This window comes from Aulostomus chinensis, chromosome 12, assembly GCF_037954235.1.
Source record: "Aulostomus chinensis isolate RoL2024-O1b breed Wild chromosome 12, RoL_Achi_v1.0, whole genome shotgun sequence".
Taxonomy (NCBI): Eukaryota; Metazoa; Chordata; class Actinopteri; order Syngnathiformes; family Aulostomidae; genus Aulostomus; species Aulostomus chinensis.
This window is the reverse complement of record NC_141331.1, coordinates 28,829,207-28,856,842: the sequence shown is the minus strand read 5'-3', so window position 1 is coordinate 28,856,842 and position 27,636 is coordinate 28,829,207. Positions and strand designations below refer to the sequence as shown.

Below are 27,636 nucleotides of genomic sequence, written 5' to 3'. Positions count from 1 at the left end.
GTCCTCACTGTGGCCCCCCAGCAAGAAGGTTGTGGCTGGAGGAAGAACATGGCATGCTCAACAACGCAGCACATAATACATGGAAGGGGAGCACAGCATCCTCCCCCCACATATCTGCCACCTAGGGGAGGGAGGAGCCCATAACACCCCCACTCCGAGTTGTTTATTATCCTTACAAGCCATTGCCATGACTTGGAGGACAATCACACCAAACTACACTGTGGCGTGGCAATGTTTCAGCCAGGACGTTACCCCTGCCACGGATATGCCTGACGTCCAGATTGAAGGCGTGCAAATACAAGCACTAGTGCATGTCTCTGGTTTGAACTGCACAGATACTGCAAAACACAAGGGGGGGGGGGGGGGAGAGAAAAACAACAACAACAACAGCAATAGCAGAAAAACAAACAAACAAACAAAAAACAGTAACAACAATAACAACAGAAAAACATTGGTTGCAGGATTTCCAATGCAAATTTACCATCTGGTTGAATATAATTTTAAAATAAATGTATGAGTGTGTGATTATGGATCAGTTGTGCACCGTGTGTGTGTGTGTGTGTGTGTGTGTGTGTGTGTGTGTGTGTGTGTGTGTGTGTGTGTGTGTGTTTCGCTCAACATGAGCAAAGTGCCTAAAATAACTAATTTAATTTGTTTCTGGAAGAATTTTGTGTTTATAAACCACTGAAAGTAAAGAACAAAATGAAGTGAAACTAAATCTCAAAATCAGCCTATCTTGATCTCTACTTTTATGTTCAGGCAAAGAGTTGCCATCTCTCTCTCTCTCTCTCTGTCTCTCTCTGTCTCAATTGAGACAGTCCTTCCTTTAAAAGCCGGTAGAGCTGAACTGACAGCATTCGAACGGAATCCTCAACGATACACAGGCCACCGGTGAGACCATGTTTCTTTGCCTAAATGTTCTGATTTGTGTCACCGTTTTACGTCACACCTTGTGGGACTACTGATGGACTCTTACCTGGCAAAGCCTGTTGCTTGCGGTGGTGGTGGCGTTACAATCCGGCAACGTAGTGTGGAGCGTTTGCTTGGTGAATTGAAAACGATGACGTTTGAATCAACTTGCTGTCGTCCATAGTGCACTGATGCAGCGGTCATGTTCTCAGTGTGTATCAAAGTGCATCTGTTGCTGTAGGCTGTTTAGTTGTAAAGGGTGTTTTGAAAACAGCGCACAAATTTGTTTCCTGATGTTGCAGAGAATTGTGGGTGATGTAGTCTGACAGTGCGTGCTAGTCTGCAGTCATTCAGTGAAGTGTCATCTAATTCAAAGGACTATGATGTATTGTTTTATAGTGTGTGCCTAATTTGGCTAATGCTTGACTAAATGATAATAATAATAAAATAGCTTAGGCCAAGCCTTATGTAGTGATCCTGTAATCATTGTTTCATGGATTTCTGATTATCATTCTGTCCACATTGCATGATAGCCTACTTATACATAGTCTAGAAAACTTGAATGCTATGGTGCGAATGTGTAAATTATAATAGTATTGTTTACAAGTAAATTGTGCTATGCATAATTAGTATAATTTTGCTAAAATTAAAGTGAAATGTAAATTTTTGTTTGAACTAAAATATACCCTTTTTATTTCCTATTCCATACAAGGATTATTACCTGCTACAAATTGGAACCAAAAAATAAATGGTCAAACCAAGAGTGATACCACTTGTGTATTCTTGAGCCCTTTCAAATAGGGAAGATTCAGCGGAAAACTTGACAATGTGTGTGCTACGGTTTGTCTTGGATGCTGTGGGTAGCTGACTGTAGCTGATGTGGGGGACCAGAACAACATGCCCCTGGCTCAGGATAGCAGGCAGGTCAGGACCAGGCCACCAGGGCACCCAGAAAGAGGCAGCCCACAGAGAGACAGGGCAGACAGAGGACCCCAGGCCCGCCAGGCACCCTCCCACAGCATGAGCTAAGCCCAGGGGCATGGAGCCCCTCCAGCCCGAAATGTGGCCAGAGGGCCAACAGGGGGCCCGGCACCGGCAAGGCCGACACCCGCCCACACCCCACACTGGACGGGGTGAACCAAAGCCCACCACAACCACCACAGTACGCCAGTCGGGCCCCCAGGCCCAGTCCAAGGCCCCACCCCCACCAGGCCACAGACCCCCAGCCCAGCCTTGGTGCAGTCAGCAACAGGGGCAGCAACAAATCCCCCCCTCCCAACCCAACAGGGGTGCAGGGTGCATGTTGTACGTGGGAATGTAGATGGTGTGTATGTATATGGTGTGGATGACCAGGATGTAGTTAAAATTGGGGGAGGCACCCAGGACATGGGAGCCTCGCCGATTGGAGACAGCAGAGTCTCCCAGTACGTCCCCATGCACTTCCCCAAGCCCTCAATGTCTATTATGTGATTAAAATTGGGGGGTCCAGCCCCTCAAGGGTTAGGGTCACATGAGATGTGGTGTGATGGGACAGAGAGGTGATAAGAGGGGGTGAAACATTCGGAGATCCAGACAGGGGTTCCACCACCCCGTCGTGTGAAGGCTAGGAGGACCCAGGCCGTGCATGGTGGGCCCCTCAGCCAGCAGCTCATGGTCAGGGCACCCAGTCTGATCCGCACTGAGGAGGCCAGCCCCCACCCCTCCTATGTACCCCCACATCCTCCGATTGTCCGGGAGTGGTGACAGTTCAAGACGGCACGCCAGGGCTCAGCCCGCCCAAGGACAGGGGAGAGGCAAGCACACCCCAAATGCCGGCGAGACCCCCCGGGTTTGCGGGCAGGGTCCCAGGCCAGCAGGTCCCAGTCCCAAGCCATCCACTTCCCTCTCTGCCACCCGATCCCCCCCCTCTCCATCCCCCTCACCCTCCCCTCCCTCTTCACCTCCCTCCCCTCCCCGCCTCCTCCCAGTATCCGGGGGCAACCATGCCCCAAGTCGCCAAAGCGGGCCCCACACAGCGCCGCACCCACCAGCACCGCACCCACCGGCACGGACCCCAGCCACTGGGGCCCAGGCCCTGGTCCGCCCGCATCGTGCGGAAGCCCCGACCCAGACCAAGGACCCACAAACCCCCAATCCCACAGGGTGCCACCATGCCAGGGGAAGCAGCCCTCATGCCCCCCACAAAGGCGAGGCCCAAAGCAGCCCCCGGAGGCAGTAATCCCTGGCCCACCGGCCCAGCAAGCCGCTGGACACCCAAGGAAGCCTGAGTCCATAGCCACCCGCCCCAGGGCCAGGGCCGTAAGGCCCAGCCCCACCATCGAAACTATGTGATGGATTTAATTGTCAGGGACCAGATTCATTCAAACTCTGCCAATTGATTTCCTCCCAAGCAGACATTCTCTCCATGGAAATGTGGTCTAATAAAAGGTTTCTATATTGAGTAATGCTTAGGTTGTTCTTGGATTTCCAATTAATCAAGATGGCTTTTTTTTGCGATGCTTAGAAAGTGAGGAGCCTGCAGGATTTGTTTACTTCCATAATAACAATAGTGAGGTCACCTAGCAGACAAAGTGAGCGGGAGGTAGGGACGGGGGAACCTAACCACCGTGGCGTGCAGCTGCGAGTGGCTCTATGAATATAGCAAAAAGGGAAGGGGAAAGTGGACAACCCTGCCTGGTTCCCCTTTGGAGAGAGAAGCTTGGAGAGATTTGATCATTTGTTCTGACACAAGCACTGGGAGAGCAGTCAAAATGTTTTGATCCAGTTCACAAAGTTATCTCCGAACTCAAATTTTTGTAATGTGGTGATGAGAAAATTCCATTTTACCCTGTCGAATGCTTTTTCTGCATCTAGGGAGACAATTGTGGCATCCTTGCTCTGACTGTTACAGTTGTCTATCAGGTTGATAAGTCTACGTGTGTTGTTAGTAGAGTGCCGTCCTTTAAGAAACCCGGTCTGGTCAGGATGTATTATGTGAGGTGTTACTTTTTCAAGCCTTCTAGCTAGCGCCTTGCTGATGACTTTAATATCTGCATTTATAAGTGATATTGGACGATGGCTTGATGGAAGTGCTGGGTCTTTGTCCGGTTTAAGGAGAAGGCTAATAATCGCGCGGTTCATGTCGGGTGGCAGGGTCGAGGTTTCCTGTATTTCAGTGAATATTTTGTAGAATATTGGTGCAAGCTCAGGCCAGAACTCTTTGTAGAATTCTGCAGGAAAGCCGTCCGGTCCCGGGGCTTTCTTGTTTGGCATATGTTTAAGGGCTTCTTGAAGTTCCTCGATAGAAATAGGAGACTCCAGAGCCATTATTTGGTCTTGATTTAATTTTGGCAAGTCAATTGTTCTTAGAAAGGTTTCAATGCAAGATTTGGAGGGGTTAATCTCAGGTGAGTAAAGTAAAGTTAGAGTAAAGTTTTTTTTTATAGAATTCCCTAAAAATTTAATTGTTTCCCCATTGGAGTCCTTAATGGAGGATATTGTTGCTCTTTCTTTGTTCTGTTTTAGTTGGTTCTCTAAAAATCTGCTGGATTTATTGTTATGTTCAAAGTTCTCTAAGCGTCGTCTCTGCAGCTGAAATTGTGTTTTGATGTTGAGTAAATCATTTAGATTTAGTTTTAATTCCCTTAATTCTCTCAGTAGGTGTTCCTCTTGGGAGGCGGCATAAGTTGTCTCCAAGGCTTTAATTTTTTCATTTAATTCTGTTTCGAGAGCTTTCTCCTGTTTTTTCTGATATGAAGAGTAAGATATTATTTTGCCCCGCATGACTGCTTTTGCCGCCTGCCACAGCACACAAGCTGAGACATCAGGCTGGTCATTTAGCTCACAGAATATTGTCCATTCCTCCTCAAAGAATTTAATAAAATTGGGGTCCTTGAGCAATGCTGTATTAAATCTCCATTGTTTAGAAAGCGGTGTTCTAGTTTTTTTGTGAGTGTCAGAGTGACTGGTGCGTGGTCGCTAATGACAATAGGGTGAATCTTGGTGTCAAAGACGTCCTTCACAATTGAGTTACTAATTAAAAAGTGATCCAAACGAGAGGAGGAGTGGTGCACTGGTGAGTAGTAGGTGTATTCCTTTAGCGTGGGGTGGCGTGAGCGCCAAGCATCGCAAAGACCGAAATCACTCATTTACTGCTTTATTATGTCGGATGATTGGCAGTTGCGTTGACGAGCTGCTCTACTGATTCTGTCCACTGGTGGGTTCAATACCAGGTTGAAGTCCCCCCCTACTATGAGTGCTGTGTCTGAGTGGGCTGAAAGTGCAGTGAAGAAGCTGTGGAAGAAGGAGGGATCATCAACATTTGGACCATATATACTGGCCATGCATACCTCTGTGTTGTGTGTGGCTATGGTGACTATTACAAACCTACCTTCCGGGTCTACAATGCCAAAGTCAAAAAAGTCAGAGTCAGCTTTATTGTCAATTTCTTCATGTGCACCAGACATCCAGAGGAATCGAAATTGCATTCCTCTCTATCCTACAGTGAAGACAAGACATCTACTGACACTAGACTAGACACTACAGTGCACAAGCACAACAAATAAGGACAGACAAATAGACGGCTAAAAACAGAGAGTGCACAGTGGTTGAAGACACTTACTGATCATATAAAAAGATATAAACAATGACAGTGTAGAAAGGAGTCAGTAGGAGCAGCAGAAGTTATTTGTTGGCATTAAGTGTGTAAAAATGTGCAGGTGGCATGGTAGTGCAAAAAAAGCCCTTCATCCTGTGGGGGTGTGTGACGGGGGGGGGGATTCTAGTACAAAAGACAGCTCCTTCTGGGGGGTATTATAGTGCAAGAAACAGTCTTTCGTTCCGTGGGGGGGGGGGGGTGTGGGGGTGTGATGGGGGGGGGGGGTTAGTGCAAAAAGACAGTCCTTCATTCTGTGGGGGGTGTGATGGGGGGGTAGCTTCCTGACAGCCTGGTGGATGTAGCAGAGGGTGGGAGGTGAGAGAGTTTAGCAGCCTAACAGCCTGGTGGATGAAGCTGTTGGTGAGTCTGGAGGTGTGAGAATGGAGGCTCCTATTCCTCCTCCCAGAGGGCAAGAGGCTGAACAGGTTGTGTGCAGGGTGGCTTGAATCGTTCGCGATGGTGATCGCTTTGCGGGTGAGGCGGGTGGTGTATATGTGTTGCAGGGAGGGGAGTGGGGCACCAATGATCCTTCCAGCCGTGTTCACTCTGCGTTGCAGGGCTTCCCTGTTGTAGTCAGTGCAGCTGCCGCCCCATACAGTGATGCAACGGGAAAGGATGCTTTCAGTGGTACCTCGGTAGAATGTGCTCATGATGGCTGGTGGAGCACTTGCCCGTTTGAGTTTGCGCAGGAAGTAGAGGTGCCGCTGGGCTTTCTTCGCCAGTGATGTGGTGTTGGTTGTCCAGGAGACGTCCTCACTGATGTGCACCCACAGGAATTTGGTGCTGCTCACTCTCTCCACAGCAGCACCGTCGATGGTCAGTGGCGGGTGTTGGGTGTGGCCTCTCCAGAAGTTGACAACAATCTCCTTGGTCTTGCTGACATTCAGCAGGAGATTGTTGTTTTTGCACCTCGTGGTCAGAAGATTGACCTCCTCCTGTAGTGAGTCTTGTCACCCTTGGTGATTAGACCCACCAGAAGAGCTTAAAGATGTCTATGAAGACATCTTTAAGCTCTTCTGCGCAGTCCTTCAGCACACGACCTGGGATGTTGTCTGGACCTGTTGCCTTGTGGGTGTTAATAGTGGAGAGTGTCCTCTTCACGCTGGCGGCTGACAGGCACAGAGCCTGGTCGTTGGGATGGAGAAGGGGTCTTCTGTGGGCGTGTGTTTTGTGCTTCAAAGCGTGCAAAAAAGCTATTTAGGTTGTTGAGCAGAGAGGTGTTGCTCTCGCAGCTCTGTGGCGAGGGCTTGTAGTCCGTGATGGCCTGAATGCCCTGCCATAGACTCTGTGCGTCTCTGCTGTCCCTGAAGTGGGAGGTTATCTTGTGTGTGTAGTCCTGTTTTGCTTTCCTGATGCCGCGGGACAGGTTGGCTCTCGCTGTTCTCAAGCCATCTTCATCCCTGGTTCTGAGGCTTTGTCTCTGGCCCTTAGCAGCCTGTGGACGTCCCCTGTCAGCCATGGCTTCTGGTTAGCCTGGGTGATAATGCTTTTTTGTGGGTCACATCATCGAGGCCCTTTGTGACGTAAGAGGACACAGTGTCTGTGTACTCCTCAATGTCTGTGATTGTTGTAAGTGGCTGCCTGCTTAGACATCTCCCAGGCTGTTGTGTCAAAGCAGTCTTGGAGAACAGAGGAGGCCCCCTCTGGCCACACTCTTACCTGCTTCCGAACCGGTTTGGTGACTTTCACTCTCTGTCCGTATGCTGGCATTAGCATAACAGTGATGTGGTCAGAGAGTCCGATGTGGGGGAGGGGGGTGGCTTTGTATGCTCCTTCGTGAGTGGTGTAGACCAGGTCCAAAGTGTTATCCCCCCTTGTTGGGAAATCAACATGCTGGTGAAATATTGGGAGGAGTCTTGAGGTCAGCATGGCTAAAGTCTCCAGCGAGGACGGTGAAACCGTCTGGATGTGCTGTCTGTTGGTCACTGATGGCCTGGTGCAGTTCATTTAGTGCTGCATTTCTGTCACTGCTGCTGTTGGTGGGAGGGATGTAAACTGCGACTAGCAAAATCGCAGTAAACTCCTGGGCAGATAGAAAGGACGGCACCTCATGATCATAAACTCCGCCAGTGGAGAACAGTGTTTACACACCACCACAGCGTCCCGGCACCACGCATCACGGATGTAAACACAGACTCCACCACCTCGAGTCTTCTCTCTGTTTACGAGGGCCCTGTCCGCTCGGTAGCATGTTAGCTGCTTCACTTGTACAGCTGAGTCAGGGATGTTGTCATTTAACCATGTTTCAGTGAAAACAAGCACACAACAGTTACTCACTGTCCAATTCGCTGACCTCAGCAGTCGTATATGATCCATTTTATTGTCCAGTGATCGTACATTAGCCAGGAGGATGGATGGTATGGCTGGGCGAGTTGGACTAGCCACTAGCTTAGCCCGGATGCCTCCGCGCTTGCCCCTCTTCTGCCTCCTCGCTCACCGCTTCTGACATCTCTCTTTCTGGGGAGGAGTAGCAGGCACCCTTAGCGTCTCTGTTTCAGAGTCCAAAACTTTGCAAATCTTGCTTTTGCAGATGTCTAGCAGAGCCTATCAACTATACTTGTATTCCGACGTAGGCAGACGAGACGAACACGAGGACAAACACTTAATTAACGAACAAAACACCATATGGTCGGAAGAGAGAGGGGTCACTACACACACGCTGCCATCTTTTTGGGAACTTATGGTGTTTTTACAATTGAACCTGACGTTTTTATGAATCAGAATGGCTACGCCTCTTTGTTTGGTGTTATAACTCGCTGTGTATGTGTGCGGGAACTGTGGACTTAACATCATTACCTGTTTTAGGTAGATGGGTTTCCTGTAATAGGACAATGTCTGCTTGTAAATTGTGTAGGTGTGTTAAAATTTTTAGCCGTTTTTCACGTGAGCCGATTCCACGTACATTCCAAGTGACAAACCGTGGTTTGTTAGTATCTAAACTAATCTACTGAGTGTAAATTGTAACAAGTAGGTGAGTGAGCAAGTGAAAGTGTACCTGTATCTCTGTGCGCGCGTGTGAGTGTGTGTGGTGGTGCCAGAGAGGATGAGAATGCATGTGTGTGGCAAATGTAACAATATTATATAACTGCACTACAAACCATATAAACATCACATTTAAAAATAACATGTCACACAAAACAACGACAGGAAAGACAATGGGGTGACATAAATACACACTCATGAGTGAGCTTGGTATGTAGCAGTCTACCACGTGCGTTTGTATGTTTAACACAGTATTGAAAGAGAAAAAAAACTATGAATGAGAGAAATTGGTGTTACCTTCATCATAACCTTAATCATGCTAATACCATCCTCGGCTGAATCTGGTGAGTTCCGGGTGGAGAGAGGAGACGCGCTTCAGTAGAGCCAAGGGGTGATCTCTGGATCACGGAATAGCTGGCCGTTAACATCCAGTTTATCCACCGCGATGACAGCACGGGATCCACCGTCGATGAACCTGACAGGGAACAGGCGTTTGCGGCGCTCCTGCACCTCCTGAGGGAATTGATCGTTCACGCTGAAGTCCGTTCCTCTCAGCTCCCTGCCCCGTCTCTTCACCAGCTCCTTCTGCTTGAAGTGTTCGAACTTCACAACGATGGGTCTGGGCCGTTTCTGGTCTCTTCCCTCCAAGGCGATGCACCCATTGGAAGGTGATGTTCTTCACAGTCTCCATCGGAAGTTTCAGTTGTTTGTGGAGGAAGTCTTTGATGGACAGCTCGGGGTCTTCCTCCATCTTCTCAGAATACCAGGTTGTCCTGCGTGCTCTGAGCTTGGATGTCAATTATAGCCTCTTTCATCTGTTTGTTCTCAACAGTAATCTCCGTCGCCCCCTTGTGAGTGTTTGAATGGAGGTTTTAAGGGCTTGATTTTCAGCGGCCAGTGAAGCCACCTGTTGCTGGCTAAACTCCAGCGACTCATGGAGAGCCTGGAACTCTCTGTGGAGGATTTCCTCCAGAGAGAGTCTTGTGTCGAAACTTGTAAGGTTATTGTCTACTGATTCCAGGATGTCCCCGAAGTCCTTATCGGTTGAAGAGGGTGCGCTGGATGGTCGACTTCTTTTCGGAAGTTGGGTCACCGCGTTGGCTGTCTTCCTCATGACGAGTCAGTGGTAGCACTTGGCGATGTACTCATGCAAACTTTCCACAGTTTCTTCTTCCAGATTTATTGATGAGGCTTGTTGGTGGATGAGAGAGTTGAAAATCTCTTACCGTAATTTGACTTTTCCATGATTCAAACTGTGTAAATTGGCGTTAAAGAGTTAGCTTGTTTCGAACGTTCAGATATGTGCCGCCATGTTGAATCACACACAAGTGTGGCGTTCACCCTGACATGCTCCTCACCCGGACATGCTACCATGAAACTTTTCAATGACACATTTATACGTCTCTTTGTCACCAGCCTCCACAAACTCGAAGGTGTTGAAGACTTCAATGGCTTGACATATATATGTATATATACATACATACATACATATATATGTATATATATGTATGTATATATACATATATATGTATGTATATATACATATATATGTATATATATGTATGTATATATACATATATATGTATATATATATACATATATGTATATATATATGTATGTATATATACATATATATGTATATATATGTATGTATATATACATATATATGTATATATATGTATGTGTATATATACATATATATGTATATATATGTATGTATATATACATATATATGTATATATATGTATGTGTATATATACATATATATATGTATATATATGTATGTATATATACATATATATGTATATATGTATATGTATATATATGTATATGTATATATATGTATATGTATATATATGTATATGTGTATATATATGTATATGTATATATATGTATATATATGTGTATGTATATATATATGTATATATATGTGTATATATATATATATGTATATATATACATGTGCGTGTGCCTGTGTGTACCTGGATGGTTATGTATATGTGCATAGTGGCAGGAGTAATCATAATATTAATTGTTCTTAATTGTTATTATAATAATAATTATAATAATAATTATTATTAAATCAATAATAATGATGATGATATAATATAATAATGATGATGATGATATAATATAATAAAAAATACAACAATAGTTATAATAATAATAATAATAATAATAATATACAGTGTCTTATATTGCACGAGTGTCCGTTTGTTATCGTGGCAGGTTATTGGTGCTCAACCCTCTCCTCCAGTCCTTCTGTTGGCCCTCCCCCCCTCCAGTGAGGAGTTTAACAGTTTGATGGCTCGGGGGATGAAGGACTTCTTCAGTCTGTTGGTCCTGCACTTGGGGAAGAGCAGCCTCTGGCTGAACAGGCTTCTCTGGCTGGTGGTGACAGTGTGCAGAGGGTGGCTGACATTGTCCAGGATGTCCAGCAGTTTGTCTAGAGTTCTCCTCTCTGCTACTGTTGCCAGAGGGTCCAGCTTCATCCCAACCACTGAGCTGCCCGCCTGATCAGCTTCTCCACCCTGGAGAGGTCTGCCTTCGTTACACTCCCCCCCCCCCCCCCCAGCACACCACAGCGTAGGACAGGACGCTGAAGACCACAGACTGATAGAACATCCACAGGAGCTTCCTGCAGATGTTGAAGGCTCTCAGCCTCCTCAGGAAGAACATCCTGCTTTGAGCCTTCTTGTACAGCTGCCTCATGTTGCTTGTCTAGTCCAGCCTGTTGTTCAGCCACAGCCCAAGATATTTATAGGTCTGTACGACCTGGACCTCCTCCGTTCCTATCAGAACTGGGCTAGGTCTGGGTCTGTCCCTCCCAAAGTCAATGACAAGCTCCTTAGTTTTGGAGGTGTTGAGGTGCAGGCTGTTGTTGTGGCACCAGGCAACAAAGTTCCTCACCAGGCACCTGTACTCCTCCTCTTCATTGTCCCTGATACACCCCACGATGGCTGTGTCATCTGCGAACTTCTGGATGTGACACAGTTCAGAGTTGTAGCAGAAGTCCGTGGTGTACAGGGTGAAGAGGATAGGGGACAGTCCAGTCCCCTGCGGAGCACCGATGCTGCTGACCACAGCGTCAGACGTGATGTCCTTCAGCCTGACGAACTGTGGCCTGTCGGTGAGGTAACTGGAGATCCAAGCAATCAGGCCAGGGTCTACTCACATTTGTAGGAGCTTGTCCTGTAGTGCAGGGGTCTGGATCGTATTAAAGGCACTTGAGAAATCCAGGAAGAGGATCCTCACTGTGCCTTTCCCCTTGTCCAGATGTGAGTGGGCTCGGTGTAGTAGGTAGAGGACGGCGTCCTCCACACCGACCTTCCCCCGGTAGGCAAACTGTAGAGGGTCCTCAGCATGCTGCACCTGAGGCCTGAGGAGGTTGAGGAAGAGCCGCTCCAGAGTCTTCATCAGGTGTGAAGTTAGTGCCACCGGTCGGAAGTCGTTCAGCTCGCTGGGCCGGTTCTTTTTAGGAACTGGAACGATACATGACGTCTTCCATAGGGTGGGCACTTTCCCGAGGTGCAGACTCAGGTTGAGGACCCGTTGTAGCGGCTCCCCCAGTTCAGCAGCACAGGTCTTGAGGAGCCAGGGACACACTCTGTCTGGTCCCGCTGCCTTTCGGGGCCGAAGCTTCCTCAGTTCTCCTCTCACCTGGTCAGCTGTGAAGCAAGGAGGGGGTTGTGGAGATTGTGAGAAGGGGGGGTGGTGGAGGGAGGGGTGGAGGGGGGCTGCTCTGTTGCTGTGGAGGGGGGGGGCAGTCGGCCATGGAGTAGGGAGGAGGCTGCTCAGCTGTTGCAGAGGGGGAGGGGGGCGTTGGAGGGTGGTGTGAGGTGGACTGGCTGAACCTGTTGAAGAACTTGTTCAGGTCATTCGCTCTCTCCACCCCTCCCCCCTCCGTGCTGGTCCTGGCTTTGTGGCCGGTGGTGGTTTTGACGCCCTCCCAGACCTCCCTCATGTTGTTCTCCTTCAGCTTTTGCTCCACCTTCCTCCTGTAGGAGTCCTTTGCCTCCTTCAGGCAGCGTTTCACCTCCCTCTGTGCTGCTCTCATCTCCTCCTTGTCCTTTGTCCTGAAGGCCTTCTTCTTCCTGTTGAGGACATCCTTGACTTCCTTTGTTATCCATGGTTTGTTATTTGGATAACACCGAACAGTCTTGGTGGGGGCAACCACGTCTGCACAGAAGTTGAGGTAGTCTGTGAGACAGTGAGTCATCCCATCTATGTCCTCATCATGTGCACCCAGCGGTACATCCCAGTCTGTGGTGTTGTAGCAGTCTCTCAGGGCCTCCTCTGCTGCAGGAGTCCATCTCCTGATGGTGCGGGTAGAGACTGCCTGTCTTTTGACCAGGGGGGTGTACTGGGGCTGTGCGTGCACCAGGTTGTTGTCCGACTTGCCCAGTGGGGGGAGGGCAGTGACTCTGTATGCCTCCTTAACATTGGTATACAGTAGGTCAATCGTCCTGTTCTTCCTTGTGGGACAGTCAACAACGTGATGGAAAGCAGCCACGGTCGAGTCCAGGGTGACATGATTGAAGTCTCCAGAAATTATCATGTCCCTCGCCTCAGGTATCATAAAGCCATCGTCTTCCGCAGTCGGTGCAGGTTTCATCTTTGTCTCTAAGAGGGAAGGTGGCCTGAGGCCTTGTATAGATTGCTGCCAGCTTAACGCTATCACAGTTAAGAATAAGTATCCCCTCCCCCTCCTAAGTTCCATGTTTGAGCCCCTAACCCACGCCACAGTGTTCACCAAGCTAGACCTCCACAACGTGTACCACTTGGTACGCATACGAGAAGGAGATGAGTGGAAGATGGCTTTTAACACCCACCTCGGCCACTTCGAGTATCGAGTCATGCCCTTCGGACTCACAGATGCCCCAGCCGTCTTCCAGGCTTTAGTCAACGACGTCCTCCGGGATATGTTGAACACGTTTGTGGTGGTCTACTTGGACAATATATTAGTGTTCTCGAGGACATTGGAGGAGCACCAACAACATGTCCGCCTGGTCCTCCAGAGGCTGCTGGAGAACAGGCTGTTCGTGAAAGCGGAGAAGTGTGTGTTCCACGCCACGTCTGTGGATTTTCTGGGCCATGTCGTGGAGAGGAGACATGTTCGAGCCGACCCCAAGAAGATTCAGGCGGTGGAGAATTGGCCGCCACCTACGGATAGGACCCAGCTCCGATGCTTCTTGGGGTTCGCTAATTTCTATCGGCGGTTTGTTCAGGGGTTCAGTCGGGTCGCTGCCCCTCTCACCGCACTCAACTCCACCCTCCGCACCTTCTCCTGGTCTCCAGAGGCGGAGGCAGCATTCACAGCATTGAAGGCCCTGTTCACCAAGTCACCAGTGCTCTCTCATCCAGATCCGTCTCGACAGTTCATTGTGGAGGTGGATGCGTCGGACACAGGGATCGGAGCCGTGCTGTCCCAGCGATCTGAGGAGGATCAGAAGATCCATCCCTGCGCTTACCTCTCCCGACAGTTCTCACCAGTGGAACGGAACTACGATGTCGGCAATCAAGAGCTACTAGCCGTCCACGCGGCAGTGGAGGAATGGAGGCATTGGTTGGAGGGGGCGAAGGAACCATTTGTGGTTTGGTCAGACCATAAGAACTTGACCTATGTGAGGACTGCCAAGAGACTCAATCCCCGGGAGGCACTTTGGGCCCTCTTTTTCAGTCATTTTGATTTTGTCCTCACCTTCCGCCCAGGCGCCAAGAACGTGAGGGCGGACGCTCTCTCTCGCCTAGACCCTGAGGGGTCCTCCAAGGCCCCTGAAACCCCAGACACTATCCTTCTGCCGGCCCGGGTGGTTGGAGTGGTTACCTGGGGTATAGAAACGCTGGTAAGAACGGCTCAGCGTACTCAGCCTGACTCAGGTAACGGGCCCTGCAACCGCTTGTTTGTACCATCCGCTGTCTGATCCCAGGTGCTGCAGTGGGGCCATTCTAGCCATTTCGTCTGTCACCCTGGTGCTCGCCGTACGGCAGCCTTCATCCGCAGGCGTTTCTGGTGGCCCTCTCTGGAAGCGGACACTAGGGAGTTTGTGGCGGCCTGTGACATCTGCTCCCGCAGTAAGGCTTCCCACCAACCTCCAGCAGGGCTCCTGCGTTCCCCCCCAGTCCCCAGTCGGCCTTGGTCTCATGTGGGAATGGACTTTGTTACTGGATTCCCGCCGTCCCAAGCTAATGATACCACCCTCACTGTCGTTGATCGCTTCAGTAAAGCGGTTCACCTCATTGCCCTTCCCAAGCTCCCGACCGCGGCAGATACCGCTGATCTGCTAGTTACCAACGTTGTTCGACTCCATGGGATCCCGTAGGACATAGTTTCTGACCGTGGCCCCCAATTCACTGCAAGGGTGTGGCAGGTCTTCTGCAGAGGTATTGGGGCCACGGCCAGCCTCTCTTCTGGATACCATCCACAAACTAATGGGCAGACGGAGCAGGCTAACCAAGTCTTGGAAGCGGCTCTTCGTTGCGCCACCACCAGCAACTCCGCCTTCTGGAGCAAGTTGCTAGCGTGGGTTGAGTATGCCATCAACACCCTAGAAAGCTCAGCCACTGGTCTGTCACCCTTCGAATGTTCCCTTGGCTACCAGCCCCCACTGTTCCCTAGTCAGGAGTTGGAGGTGGCAGTCCCTAGCACACAAGCCCATCTTCGTCAATGCCGGCAGATCTGGAAGGCTGCTCGGAGTGCCATGTTGCGGGCCAACGAGCGGTCCCAACGTTCGGCTGACCGCCATCAACGACCAGCTCCTTCTTACAGGCCCGGTCAGAAGGTATACCTATTGGCTCGCCACCTGCCCCTTCCTGCTACGTCCCGAAAGATGGGCCCCCGCTACGTTGGTCTCTACACGATTGACCGCGTCGTAAACCCCATGGCGGTACGTCTTCACCTTCCTGCCTCCCTGAAAGTTCACCCAGTGTTTCATGTTTCCCATGTCAAGCCCGCAGTGTCCAGTGCCCTGTCTCCCCCAACCTCTACTCCTCCACCTCCTAGGGTCCTGGATGGGGGTGACATGGTCTGGGAGGTGAACAAACTCCTTACTGTCCGGCGTCGTGGACAGGGCTACCAATACCTAGTGGACTGGGTGGGGTTTGGACCCGAGGATCGCAGCTGGGTTCCACGCACTTACCTGGCGGACCCTGCCCTCCTGGAAGAGTTCTACCGGACCCACCCTCGCGCCATCGGACGGTCGCCCGGTGTCTCCCATAGGAGGGGGGGTCCTGTTAGGGATCCTCCCTCCCATGCTCTCCATGGCCCTCCTCAGGCTGATTCCAGCACAGGTGCTGTCGATCAGCAATCAGCCATGCCTGCAGGCAATCGCTGGGCCAGCTATAAAAGGAATCCAGGACCTTCAACCCTGGCTTGATCATACTGACCCCACGTGGTAACTTTGCCGACAAGCTCCTTTGCTTTCCTCGCAGTTTACTATTTCATTGTTCGCTTGCTTCTAGCCATTCGTTTGTCACTCATCCTGTTTGACTTTGTTTTTTTCCCAAGATTCCCCCTGGCTCCCAGCTGCCTCTGAGAACCCCTCCGTGATTTCCTCCGCGTCTCTCGTCTGCCTCCTCGACTCCTCGACCCTCCACGACTCCACGCAATACTCCTGGACCATTCCGTATCCTCGACCCTCGCCTTCACCCCTATCTCTGTCTCCTGAACAAATCCCAACTCCCTGCCTTTGCCTTCCCTCCTCTGGACCCTCGTGCCCTCTGTCCCTAGTGGTAGGGTTCCCTCCCCCACGGACTGGCTAGTACACGCACACGCAACATTTCACAAGGCACACCCACGCATACACATAGTTAAATTACACATCTCATTCTTACACAGCTACGCACCACATTCTTCCCATTTTTTAGGTCCCTAAGTTAGTGTAGATTTTGTTCCTTCCCCTTTTCCTCCATCCAATAAACAGCCTTCGGGTGGTTTAATCTGGCTCCCTGTGTTCTGTCTGTCTGTGGTTGTGCTACCTGGGTCCAGACCCATTTTGGGTCGCCTTATTCTGAGCGTAACAAACATCCATCGCATGTCTAGCTGCATGTGCCTTCTTATTCTACTGCCTGGTTACTAACCTCATTGACCGTTATTACAATGACTAGGTCCATCTAGTGGTTTTGTTAGGTACAAAACAGCATATCAACACAAGGTGAACTGGAATTGAATTTGACTGACACCAGCTGTAAGGGGGTGTATCACCACCTCGTGGAAGACATAGTAAATCTTCTGCTCGTGTAAACTGAGACAACGGCAGCAGTCCAGGTTAACCGCCTAAGGGAGCTGCAACCAACTCACAGAGCCATCACCCCAGAGAGTAGCAAGACAGGTGTCTTTCTCTCTCTCCAATGATGCTCATGAGTGAGAAGAATGCAGCTCACAAGTATTTGAGTGTGTAGACACACCTCCACCATTACTCTGTGATGGGGATCTTTCTCCACAGAGCGTTGGAGGTTGATGGTGATAAAATGAACCACAGGTCATAAAGCTTTTATAGTTTGTGGTCAAGGGCACATTCAGGAAATCTGGCTGTATCCTTTTAAATTTTACTGCCAGTCCTCTTGTTTCATAAAAGATGAACTCATCACAGTGAGTTTTCTGAAAGTCTCTTATCTTAGTTTCAATGTTTTACAGTGGAGCAGGTACACCGTGTCAACCAGGCTCCTATCAGATCAGATCTTTATCAAGAGTCAGATCAGCTCCGATAAAAGCCGTGACACAACACACACCTTGACACACACCTTCCCCTTCACACACACCTTCATACCCAGGAGCACAAAGATACTTTAGATTTACTGCATTACTACAGACTTAATGAAGGTCAAGTCTGATGGAGAGAGAGAGATAAAAGCTGATGGAGCAGATAGAGACTGATAAGAGTGGCCATCGCGTGCGCACGCACACACACGCACACACACACACGCACGCACACACACACACACACACACACACACACACACACCATTTAATGCATATATATTGGACAATCTTTTCAACTGTTGCACAACGGTGAATGACAAGCATGTCTATGTTGCTTTGGATTTTGGGGAATCGTTCTAAATATTTTGAGATATTAGAATGTCGGTTTTAGAAAAGTTACCCAACTTTACACAACATTAAAAACCAGTATGCACATGTACAGTATCAAATGAAGTTGTTGAATGGCCGTGAGGCTTTAGCCCTTTGTGGAGTCCATGTCATTCGGTAATAAATGAAGAGGAAGAACAGGCATGCTTTTGGTCTGCTCATGGGTGGAGGAGCAGCTGCTCAGGTCACTCTCATCCGTCACACCAGCCGAGTGTTGGAACATTGATCCACTTTGACAGTGTCACCTGTAGCTCATTTTAGGTAAGTTAGCATTTCCTTGTTTCCTACAACAGCAGTGGAGGTCCCAACCTTCTAAAAGCAGTGTGAAGCATGAGGTGCCAGCTTGTTTAGATTTGTACTGAAATCTCTGTAAATCTCATTGTACCACACGAAGCAGCCTGATCTCATAGAATAGAATGCCTTTATTGTCATTATACCAGGTAGAATGAGATGCAACGCTGCTCCTTGGGATGTGCACATATAGAAAATATACATTGATAATAATATACATACAAATAGAAAAATATACGTCGACACATATTTACACTACTAACCCTACTGTAGGACTAATACTGACACAACTGTACATAGACACTGCAAAGACATGAGGACATGTACTTATACATATAAGACATTTACATAGACTGTACAACTGTAAACAGGCTTGTGCAAGTCCCACTGTGGGTACATGTGGGAGTGGAGAGCAGCTTTAGGTGGTGCTGTGGTGCATCCAGGTGCACAGGCACATTCCAGTACCAGATCAAGGTGGCTGTGTCATCAACAGATGGAGGTGACGTAGCATTTGCAGTGCATACATGGCAGAACAGTCCTGGTGACAGTGCAAAACACATAGAGGGACTTTTACAGTTCAGTCCTCATCCTGAGCTGGTTTGTGAAGGAGGCTGGCAGATTTTGTGCTGGAAAAGAAAAGAGAGTGCCGGTGATTGTGCGGAAGCACTTCAGTTCCTTAGTGCAGGCTAGCGTTGAGCATGGTGACAGCTTTGGGGAAGAAGCTGTCCCTGAGTCTGTTTGTCTTTGCTGGGATGGACCTGTAGCGCCTGCCAGAGGGCAACAGGTTGAATAGGTGGAATGCGGGATGAGTACTGTCCTTGATGATGTTCTTGGCTTTGTTAAGGCTGCGTGAGGTGTAGATGGTGGTTTGGTCAGGCAGGGGGCATCCCAGGATCTTTTGTGCTGTGTTGGTCACTCTCTGCAGACTCTTCCTGTCAGCTTCAGTGCAGCTGGAGTGCCTCACTGACACAGCGTACGTCAGCAGGCTCTCAGTGGTTGAGCGGTAGAAGGTCACCTGCAGGTTGGTGTCAAGCTGTTCTTTCCTGAGCACCCTCAGGAAGTGGAGTCGCTGCTGGGCCTTCTTAACCAGTGCTGACGTGACGGTCGGCAGAGATGTGGACCCCGAGGAATTTGAAGGTCTCTACTCACTCCACGCTTTCCCCATTGATGTAAAGGGTTGCAGGGGGGGGGGTTCTGTTCCATCAGAAGTCCAGGATGAGTTCCTTAGTCTTTGAGATGTTCAGCGCCAGGTTGTTGCCTGCACACCACTGGCTGAGTCTAAGGACCTCATCTCTGCAGGCTGCCTCGCTCCCCCTTGTGATGCCCACCACCGTCGTGTCGTCCGCAAATTTGACGATGATGTTCCCAGGGTGAGTGGGTCTGCAGTCATGCGTGTAGAGTGAGTAGAGCAGTGGACTCAGCACACATCCCTGGGGTGAGCCAGTGCTGAGAGAGCGGGCTGATGATAGGTGGGGGCCCAGCTTCACATGCTGGGGTCTGTTGACCAGGAAGTTTTTGATCCAGGAACAGGTGGATGGTGGGAGCCCCAGGTCAGCTCGTTTGAGGACAAGAATGTCCGGTAATATTGTATTGAAGGCTGAGCTGTAGTCTACAAAGAGCATCCTGACGTAGCTTCCTCGTTTCTCCAGGTGGCTCAGTGCAGAGTGGAGGGCTGTGGCTATCGCGTCTTCAGTGGATCTGTTTGACCGGCATGCAAACTGATGCGGGTCCAGGGTGGAGGGGAGACAGGCTTTGATGTGTCTCAGCACCAGTTTCTCAAAGCATTTTGTGACGATTGGTGTGAGCGCGACTGGGCGATAGTCATTGAAAGTGGTTGTGGGTGACTTTTTAGGAACTGGGATGATGTGTATCCACCATGAAAAAGCATCCCAACTGACTTACACTGATATTGCCATGAAAGGCACCAACCGGCTAAATAAAAGCTAATAAATGTTCAGTGTCTCCCTCCTGAGCCATGCCACCATTGCCGCCTGCTCCCACCACCACCCTTCCTCCTCTCTTACTCTCATCCTCCTCACTGTGCCTGCAATCAGACTGGAGAGTAACCAACATGTTCCAGGTGATGGAACCTTGGTGCCGTCATCAGTCTCATAAAACCTGCAGGTAAACCAGGATGAACAGAAATCCTTGTAGAACTTCAGCATTCTTGCACACTCTCAGGACATGTTTAACAGTGCCGAGGAGGCCAAATAGCTTCAGCAGGAATTCTGGCAGGTAGGAATTCTGCTGGTTGGACTTAGGGGATTCGTTACACAGTAACACCAAAGAAATGTCAAGGATATTTAGGAACTTTACAGAGCTCAAGGCTTTGTCATTGTAAATGTCTTAAATTGTGTCCAGTTGACCAAACCTTCCGTTCGGCACAACTACGAGCTGTTCTAAGAACAGAAGAATGCGACAAACCACTGCTGCGGTATGACATCGTGATTCATGGCGATGATAAGCAGTGACCACATCGTGACTCATGGCGATAATTAGCAGTGACCACATCGTGATTCATGGCGATAATAAGCAGTGACCACATCGTGACTCATGGCATTAATTAGTAGTGACCACATCGTGATTCATGGCGATGATAAGCAGTGACCACATCGTGACTCATGGCAATAATTATCAGTGACCACATCGTGACTCATGGCGATGATAAGCAGTGACCACATCGTGACTCATGGCGATAATTAGCAGTGACCACATCGTGACTCATGGCGATATTTAGCAGTGACCACATCGTGACTCATGGCGATAATTAGCAGTGACCACATCGTGACTCATGGCGATATTTAGCAGTGACCACATCGTGATTCATGGCATTAATTAGCAGTGACCACATCGTGACTCATGGCGATAATTAGCAGTGACCACATCGTGACTCATGGCGATATTTAGCAGTGACCACATCGTGACTCATGGCGATAATTAGCAGTGACCACATCGTGACTCATGGCGATAATAAGCAGTGACCACATCGTGATTCATGGCGATAATAAGCAGTGACCACATCGTGACTCATGGCAATAATTAGCAGTGACCACATCGTGACTCATGGCGATAATAAGCAGTGACCACATCGTGATTCATGGCGATAATAAGCAGTGACCACATCGTGACTCATGGCGATATTTAGTAGTGACCACATCGTGACCCATGGCGATAATTAGTAGTGACCACATCGTGATTCATGGCGATAATAAGCAGTGACCACATCGTGACTCATGGCATTAATTAGTAGTGACCACATCGTGATTCATGGCGATAATTAGCAGTGACCACATCGTGATTCATGGCGATGATAAGCAGTGACCACATCGTGACTCATGGCGATAATTAGCAGTGACCACATCGTGATTCATGGCGATGATAAGCAGTGACCACATCGTGACTCATGGCGATAATAAGCAGTGACCACATCGTGACTCATGGCATTAATTAGTAGTGACCACATCGTGATTCATGGCGATAATTAGCAGTGACCACATCGTGATTCATGGCAATAATTAGCAGTGACCACATCGTGACTCATGGCGATGACAAGCAGTGACCACATCGTGACTCATGGCGATAATTAGTAGTGACCACATCGTGACTCATGGCGATAATTAGTAGTGACCACATCGTGACTCATGGCGATAATAAGCAGTGACCACATCGTGACTCATGGCGATAATTAGCAGTGACCACATCGTGATTCATGGCGATGATAAGCAGTGACCACATCGTGATTCATGGCGATAATTAGCAGTGACCACATCGTGATTCATGGCGATGATAAGCAGTGACCACATCGTGATTCATGGCGATGATTAGCAGTGACCACATCGTGACCCATGGCGATGATAAGCAGTGACCACATCGTGACTCATGGCGATGATTAGCAGTGACCACATCGTGACCCATGGCGATAATTAGCAGTGACCACATCGTGACCCATGGCGATAATTAGCAGTGACCACATCGTGACCCATGGCGATGATAAGCAGTGACCACATCGTGATTCATGGCGATAATTAGCAGTGACCACATCGTGACTCATGGCGATGATAAGCAGTGACCACATCGTGACTCATGGCGATGATTAGCAGTGACCACATCGTGACCCATGGCGATAATTAGCAGTGACCACATCGTGACTCATGGCGATAATTAGCAGTGACCACATCGTGACCCATGGCGATAATTAGCAGTGACCACATCGTGACTCATGGCGATAATTAGCAGTGACCACATCGTGACTCATGGCGATAATTAGCAGTGACCACATCGTGACCCATGGCGATAATTAGCAGTGACCACATCGTGACTCATGGCGATAATTAGCAGTGACCACATCGTGACTCATGGCGATAATTAGCAGTGACCACATCGTGATTCATCACAACATCATTACAGCACGAGTGAGCTGAGCTCAGCTGACCCAGACTCACCACCATCTTTATGCAATATCACTGTACATAAACATACATTAATGACATACATTAAGACTCTACATACTCCTCTGCTGTACATACTTCTTCCTCTTTTACTTTGTGTATTACTTTTATATATTAGTTATTTTTGTACATTTGCACTATACCTTATATTTATCTTCTTATATTCATCCTCTTCTCATACTATTTACACAGTAAATTCAAGTTCCTCAAGCTTCCTGGCTACAAACACACTTGTCCTCCATTACAAGACTGAGCGAAGCAATCATTAAAGTCCACAACATGAACATTACTGAAAGTTCCATTAATTTTTGCGCTGGCAAGATAACCGAAGCCCCGCCCACTGTAATGTTTCAATTGTACTGACAGAAACATTATCAGAAACCACTCCGGCTCCTGGTTCATCAAAGGTTTAAGGTCATATAAACAAAGACGTGGAACTTGTGCGTAACTGTACATACTTTTAATTTTGCATTACATGAACTGAGATTACTTACTGTTGTTTTATAAGACTCATTCAACACAAATGCCATTGAGGGTGAACACCGTTACCCCCCCCCCATGCTGATGGAAGCTCAGGTGGTGAAGTTTGTATTAATCCAGACAACACTGCTGAACTCGGACACATAAAGGTGCTGCAGCAAGTGGACAACAAATTTCAAATATACAAAAAGTCATGATGAAACCATGAATGCCTCCATACTGCTGGTCCTTAGTAACGCCAAACGCCAGCGTGCTGAAGCGTTACTGCCCCACACGCTTCAGGGAAGCATCACTGATGCTATGCTTTTAACTGACCACTCACTTTGGTTAGTTTGACCAAATTTTTTGAAAAATTGAAAAAAAAATGTGTGTTGCTTTGTGCCAAAAGGTCCTAACTATGTCCTGAGACGAAGACGGCAATATAAGAGGCCAAAGTAGGCAGCAGGAAACCCTTGAACACACAGGGTGGAGTCTGGGGAAACTACAAAGCATCTTTCCTCCTGTGCATTCCAGACGATTCATGATGCAGCACAGCACTTCAATAAAGTTTTAAGAGGCCAAGAGGTAATAAAAGGTGGGGCCATGGTGCAATCACATTTCAAAGTGATTCTCTTTATATGCACATGTTGAACACTGACCCCATAAAACAAGAATAATGGTTAATTTTTGATTTTTCCACCTGATATTCCCTCCCAAGTGTATTTGGCTGCTGTAGATTAGACAAAGAGATCTGTGGCCATCACCTTGGTTATTGAGAGAAGGACCCAGGTGAGGACGTGGGACATCCAAGAACTCCTCTGAGGAACCTTCTTGCATCATTTCGTCATGATGTCGACCACCTGCCTCTCCCACGCTGCGGTCTGCTCAGGTGCCAATTGCCTCGTTCCTCCCAGTAACTTCAACGCAGTGCTGAGTCTAGTGTTGAGCACCATGCTCACCGTCATGCTGGCCATGGTCATGTTCGCCATGGGCTGCACTGTAGATGCCAAAAAGCTTTGGGGCCACATCAGGAGACCCTGGGGCATCGTGATCGGCTTCCTCTGCCAGTTCGGCATCATGCCGTTCACAGCCTTTGCTTTGTCGCTGGCCTTCAGCGTTCTTCCTGTGCAGGCCATCGTCATCATCATCATGGGCTGCTGCCCTGGAGGCTCCAGCTCCAACATCATCTGCTACTGGCTGGATGGAGACATGGACCTGAGGTAAGTCAATGCCTGCCTGTGGGTCCACCTCCGGTGAAGGAGCGAACCCAGACTTGGTGATTGATAGAATATTGATCTCTCTTGAACTAGAGCAGGGTTATTTTTAATCCCATATTTAATTTGATACTTAGAAATACATATTTCATGTGATTCTTCAAAAGTGTTATTTTCCTAATCCACTGATATTCTTGTAGCAAATGAACTTTTCTTGATTATTTTCAGGTCTTACTGGATAATTTGCTTGTTTCTTTTTCGCTGTGTTTTGTAGGAAAACCAGATAAGAAAACAAAATGATAGATCATTTTTTCCAATCAGATCAATGAGAGATGTGTTAAAAATGTGAGGTGTTGAATTTACAAGGCAATTATATACATTTGATTACTGGAGAAGAGTGAAGGTGTGTTGAGCCGTGAGTACATCTGTGGCATGTTTGTGGCTTCCATGAGGAAGTGAGGTCCCCCCCAGGACCCACTCAAGCCTCATGCTGCATCTGTTTCTGAGGCAATGGTGACTCCTGCATCAGCGAGCCTGATGAGGAGACTGGCGCAGCACGAGCTGTCACTGGAGAAGCTCACGTGACTAACTGTCCGTCCATGTTTGGTCCTCAGCATCAGTATGACAGCCTGCTCGTCCATCCTGGCCCTGGGGATGATGCCTCTCTGTCTCCTCATCTACACGTCCGTCTGGACCTCGTCTGACACCATCCAGATCCCTTATGACAGTATTGGTAGGTAGAAAACTCAGGGAACATGTTTTAAAATCCCCGCTTGTAGGTGGTTAACCTCAGTTGCTCACACGTTTTATTTCACTGCGTAGTAGCATGAATGTCAGGGTCATTCGTGGTCCCAACATTCATGCCAGGAGTTGTGTTTCCTCAGGTATCACTCTGGTGGCCCTCCTCCTCCCCATCACTCTGGGCATGTATGTGAAACGCAGGTGGCCCCACAAAGCTAAAAGGATCCTCAAGGTAGAAATGTAAAACAATGAGATTGTAACCTTCCTGAAATCCATGTGATCAAAGTTTGGTGACATCATGACTGACTTTACCCAACAGGTGGGCTCCATTACAGGCTTTGGTCTCATTATCGTGATCGCGGTGGTTGGGGGTATTCTCTACCAGTCCTCCTGGACCATCGCCCCCTCTCTGTGGATCATTGGAACTATCTACCCCTTCATTGGATTCAGCCTGGGCTTCCTGATAGCTCGCTTCGTGGGTCAGCCATGGTACAGGTGTGTGCCGTGAATTTTGGTGTCTGATGGTTGTGTTACTGCTTCTTTTGCTTCATTGCTCTCATTTTTTGATGCTGGACTAATGACATTGACCTGCTTCAGGTGTCGGACAATCGCTTTGGAGACTGGTTTCCAGAACTCCCAGTTGTGCAGTACCATAGTCCAACTGTCCTTCAGCCCTGCTGAGTTGGAGGTCATGTTTTCTTTCCCGTTAATCTACAGCATCTTCCAGCTGGTGGTGGCTGTCATAGCGGTGGGAGGTGAGCGACTAGTGCTCATGGAACCCTTAAAACTAATTCTGCTTGTAGTTTATTTGACCTGCTGGGGGACCACACCAAAGTGGCTCCAGAGCTGTGCAAAGATTTTCCTGCTGTTTACAAAGACAGATGCATGTCAGTGACATCCTGCTCTCCTCTGCAGCTTACCAAGTCTATAAGAGGTGGTGTGGCGGTGGCTCCGTGGAGGCAGCCTGCCAGACCCTGTCGGTGGAGGACAGCAGTGCTGGACCTGCAAAGCAGAAGCACTATGATGTGGAAAATAGCACCTTTGAACTGGATGAGAACAGCAACAGTGATGGGAAGGCTAGGCACACTGACAAGAACACCAAGCTGTGAGGTCCAGGCCTGACAGAAGACAGCTGTGGATCGATACTGCCCTCTGCAGGCATGAGGGTGCACTACACATCCAGAATGACATCCCTCCTGAAACCTGATTCAGTTGACTTCTTCATTATTCATAGAGCTTGGTCAGAGTGTTTGTGTCCCTCAGGTGCCCTCTACCTGCAGGCTTTCCAACACAATGATATTTATGTGCTCACCAGACAAAAGGAAGAGCTGCAAAAACACATGTCTGCCGCCATCTTTCATTCCGATCCAACATCAGTGTCCTAACTTCTAGAACCACGAATGGCGGTCCGGTAGCCACGTGTGTCGACCCGTCCCAACTCACAGTAATGAATACTAGTAAACCCACGTACTGTGTCATCGACTAGCTTGACTGATCAAAGCTGATGAAACAAAGTCTAAATGTGTTTCTTGTGTATTTTTTGTTTGTTTAGGTTCTTCTTGTACTTTTACCTCATATCTACCACTTAATACATTTAAGGACCAAGTAAAAAAAAAAGGAGGGGTTCCTTGAGACTTTTGATTTGCTCCATTCTTCTGAGCACAGATGATTTTTAGTGTCCTGAAAGATGACTTGTGGTTTTGCCGCCTTCAAACCTGTATATTTATGATGCATTTTCACTTGAATTTATAAGGCCACTGAACTGGGACAAGCCCAGGGTCCAGCATGCAAGATTTGTTAGGAATTTTAGCAAAAATTATGGCTCATTGAAATAAATAAGTGCAGTTATAATTCATGTCATCTTCATGGGTAAACACATACTTCCTCCATCGCTGAGGTTTCTGAGAAGCACTTGCTGTAACACCTCTATTTTTATCATGCATATGACTTCTTTATTTTATTCCATCTTATGTCCTACTTGGACCTCTGTCATTAAATATGTGTTTGTAGAATATGCTTTTGTTTCATGTGTTCATCCCAATTTTCAAAAAAAAAAATCAGAACATGTTAGAATATGTTAGTTACTAAATCTGAGCATCATGACATCGCCATCATTCTGCACAGGCAGGATTTTTGAGGTAGAGTAGTGGAATGTTAACAACTACAGTCCTCTCAGTTTAAGGTCTAAAACCTGTTGCCTCCAAAGCATAAAACAAGCCCATTACATTCTGAGCACAAAGTCCAAACTGTGACAGAAGTGTGTCTGTGTCATGTGATCAGAAACACGTCAAGCTGTCAGGGGCCCTCAGATGAGAAGAGGATGTTTGAACCAACACCCTTCCTTCCACTCACTGGCCCCGCCCCCCGAGGACTGCGCCGGAGCTCCCTTCATGGCTCTGGCACACGCTGGGAATACTAACAATCGTCCAGACAGTCCACGGTCCCGGGCTTTATTCCACAGGTTTGAACTAACCTGACCACTGACAACCAAAGACACTGCTGTCACGGATTAGTTTCATCAACGAGTGTGTGTGTCTGAGTGTTTGCGTGTGTGTGCCTGAGTGTTGTGTGTATATGTGAGTGTTTGTATGGGTGTGTAGCATGTCGGCAAAAAATCAAAAGCAGGTAAACAAACCATAAATCAACAAGCACCCCCCATACACACACGCACCAGCAAGTGTGTTCACGCGGAATTTGAAAAAATTATTTATTTGAGTTCCCCCCCGCTTCTGGCCCAAGCACCACCCACCCATGGGAACCTGCATAGTGGTTTACCGACCGACAGCGAAGACAGATGGCGAGGTAGAGATGTTTCGTAGTTTCCGGGATGTCCCTGAAGGCATCATATGCCCTCTCCGGAGGAAACAA

At 48.3% G+C, this 27,636-nt stretch overlaps 1 protein-coding gene across 1 annotated transcript; it reads left to right on the top strand.

Annotated features, from left to right (window-relative positions):
• Positions 1–864: 864 nt before the first annotated feature.
• On the top strand, positions 865–26,771 carry slc10a2 (solute carrier family 10 member 2). The gene is made up of 8 exons (XM_086219427.1): positions 865–891; positions 23,223–23,408; positions 23,532–24,033; positions 24,642–24,760; positions 24,912–25,000; positions 25,088–25,263; positions 25,366–25,523; positions 25,684–26,771. Exons 3-8 carry the CDS (start codon positions 23,660–23,662, stop codon positions 25,875–25,877), a joined length of 1,110 nt encoding a protein of 369 aa, XP_086075553.1. The 5' UTR covers positions 865–891; positions 23,223–23,408; positions 23,532–23,659; the 3' UTR covers positions 25,878–26,771.
• The last annotated feature ends 865 nt before the right edge of the window (positions 26,772–27,636 follow it).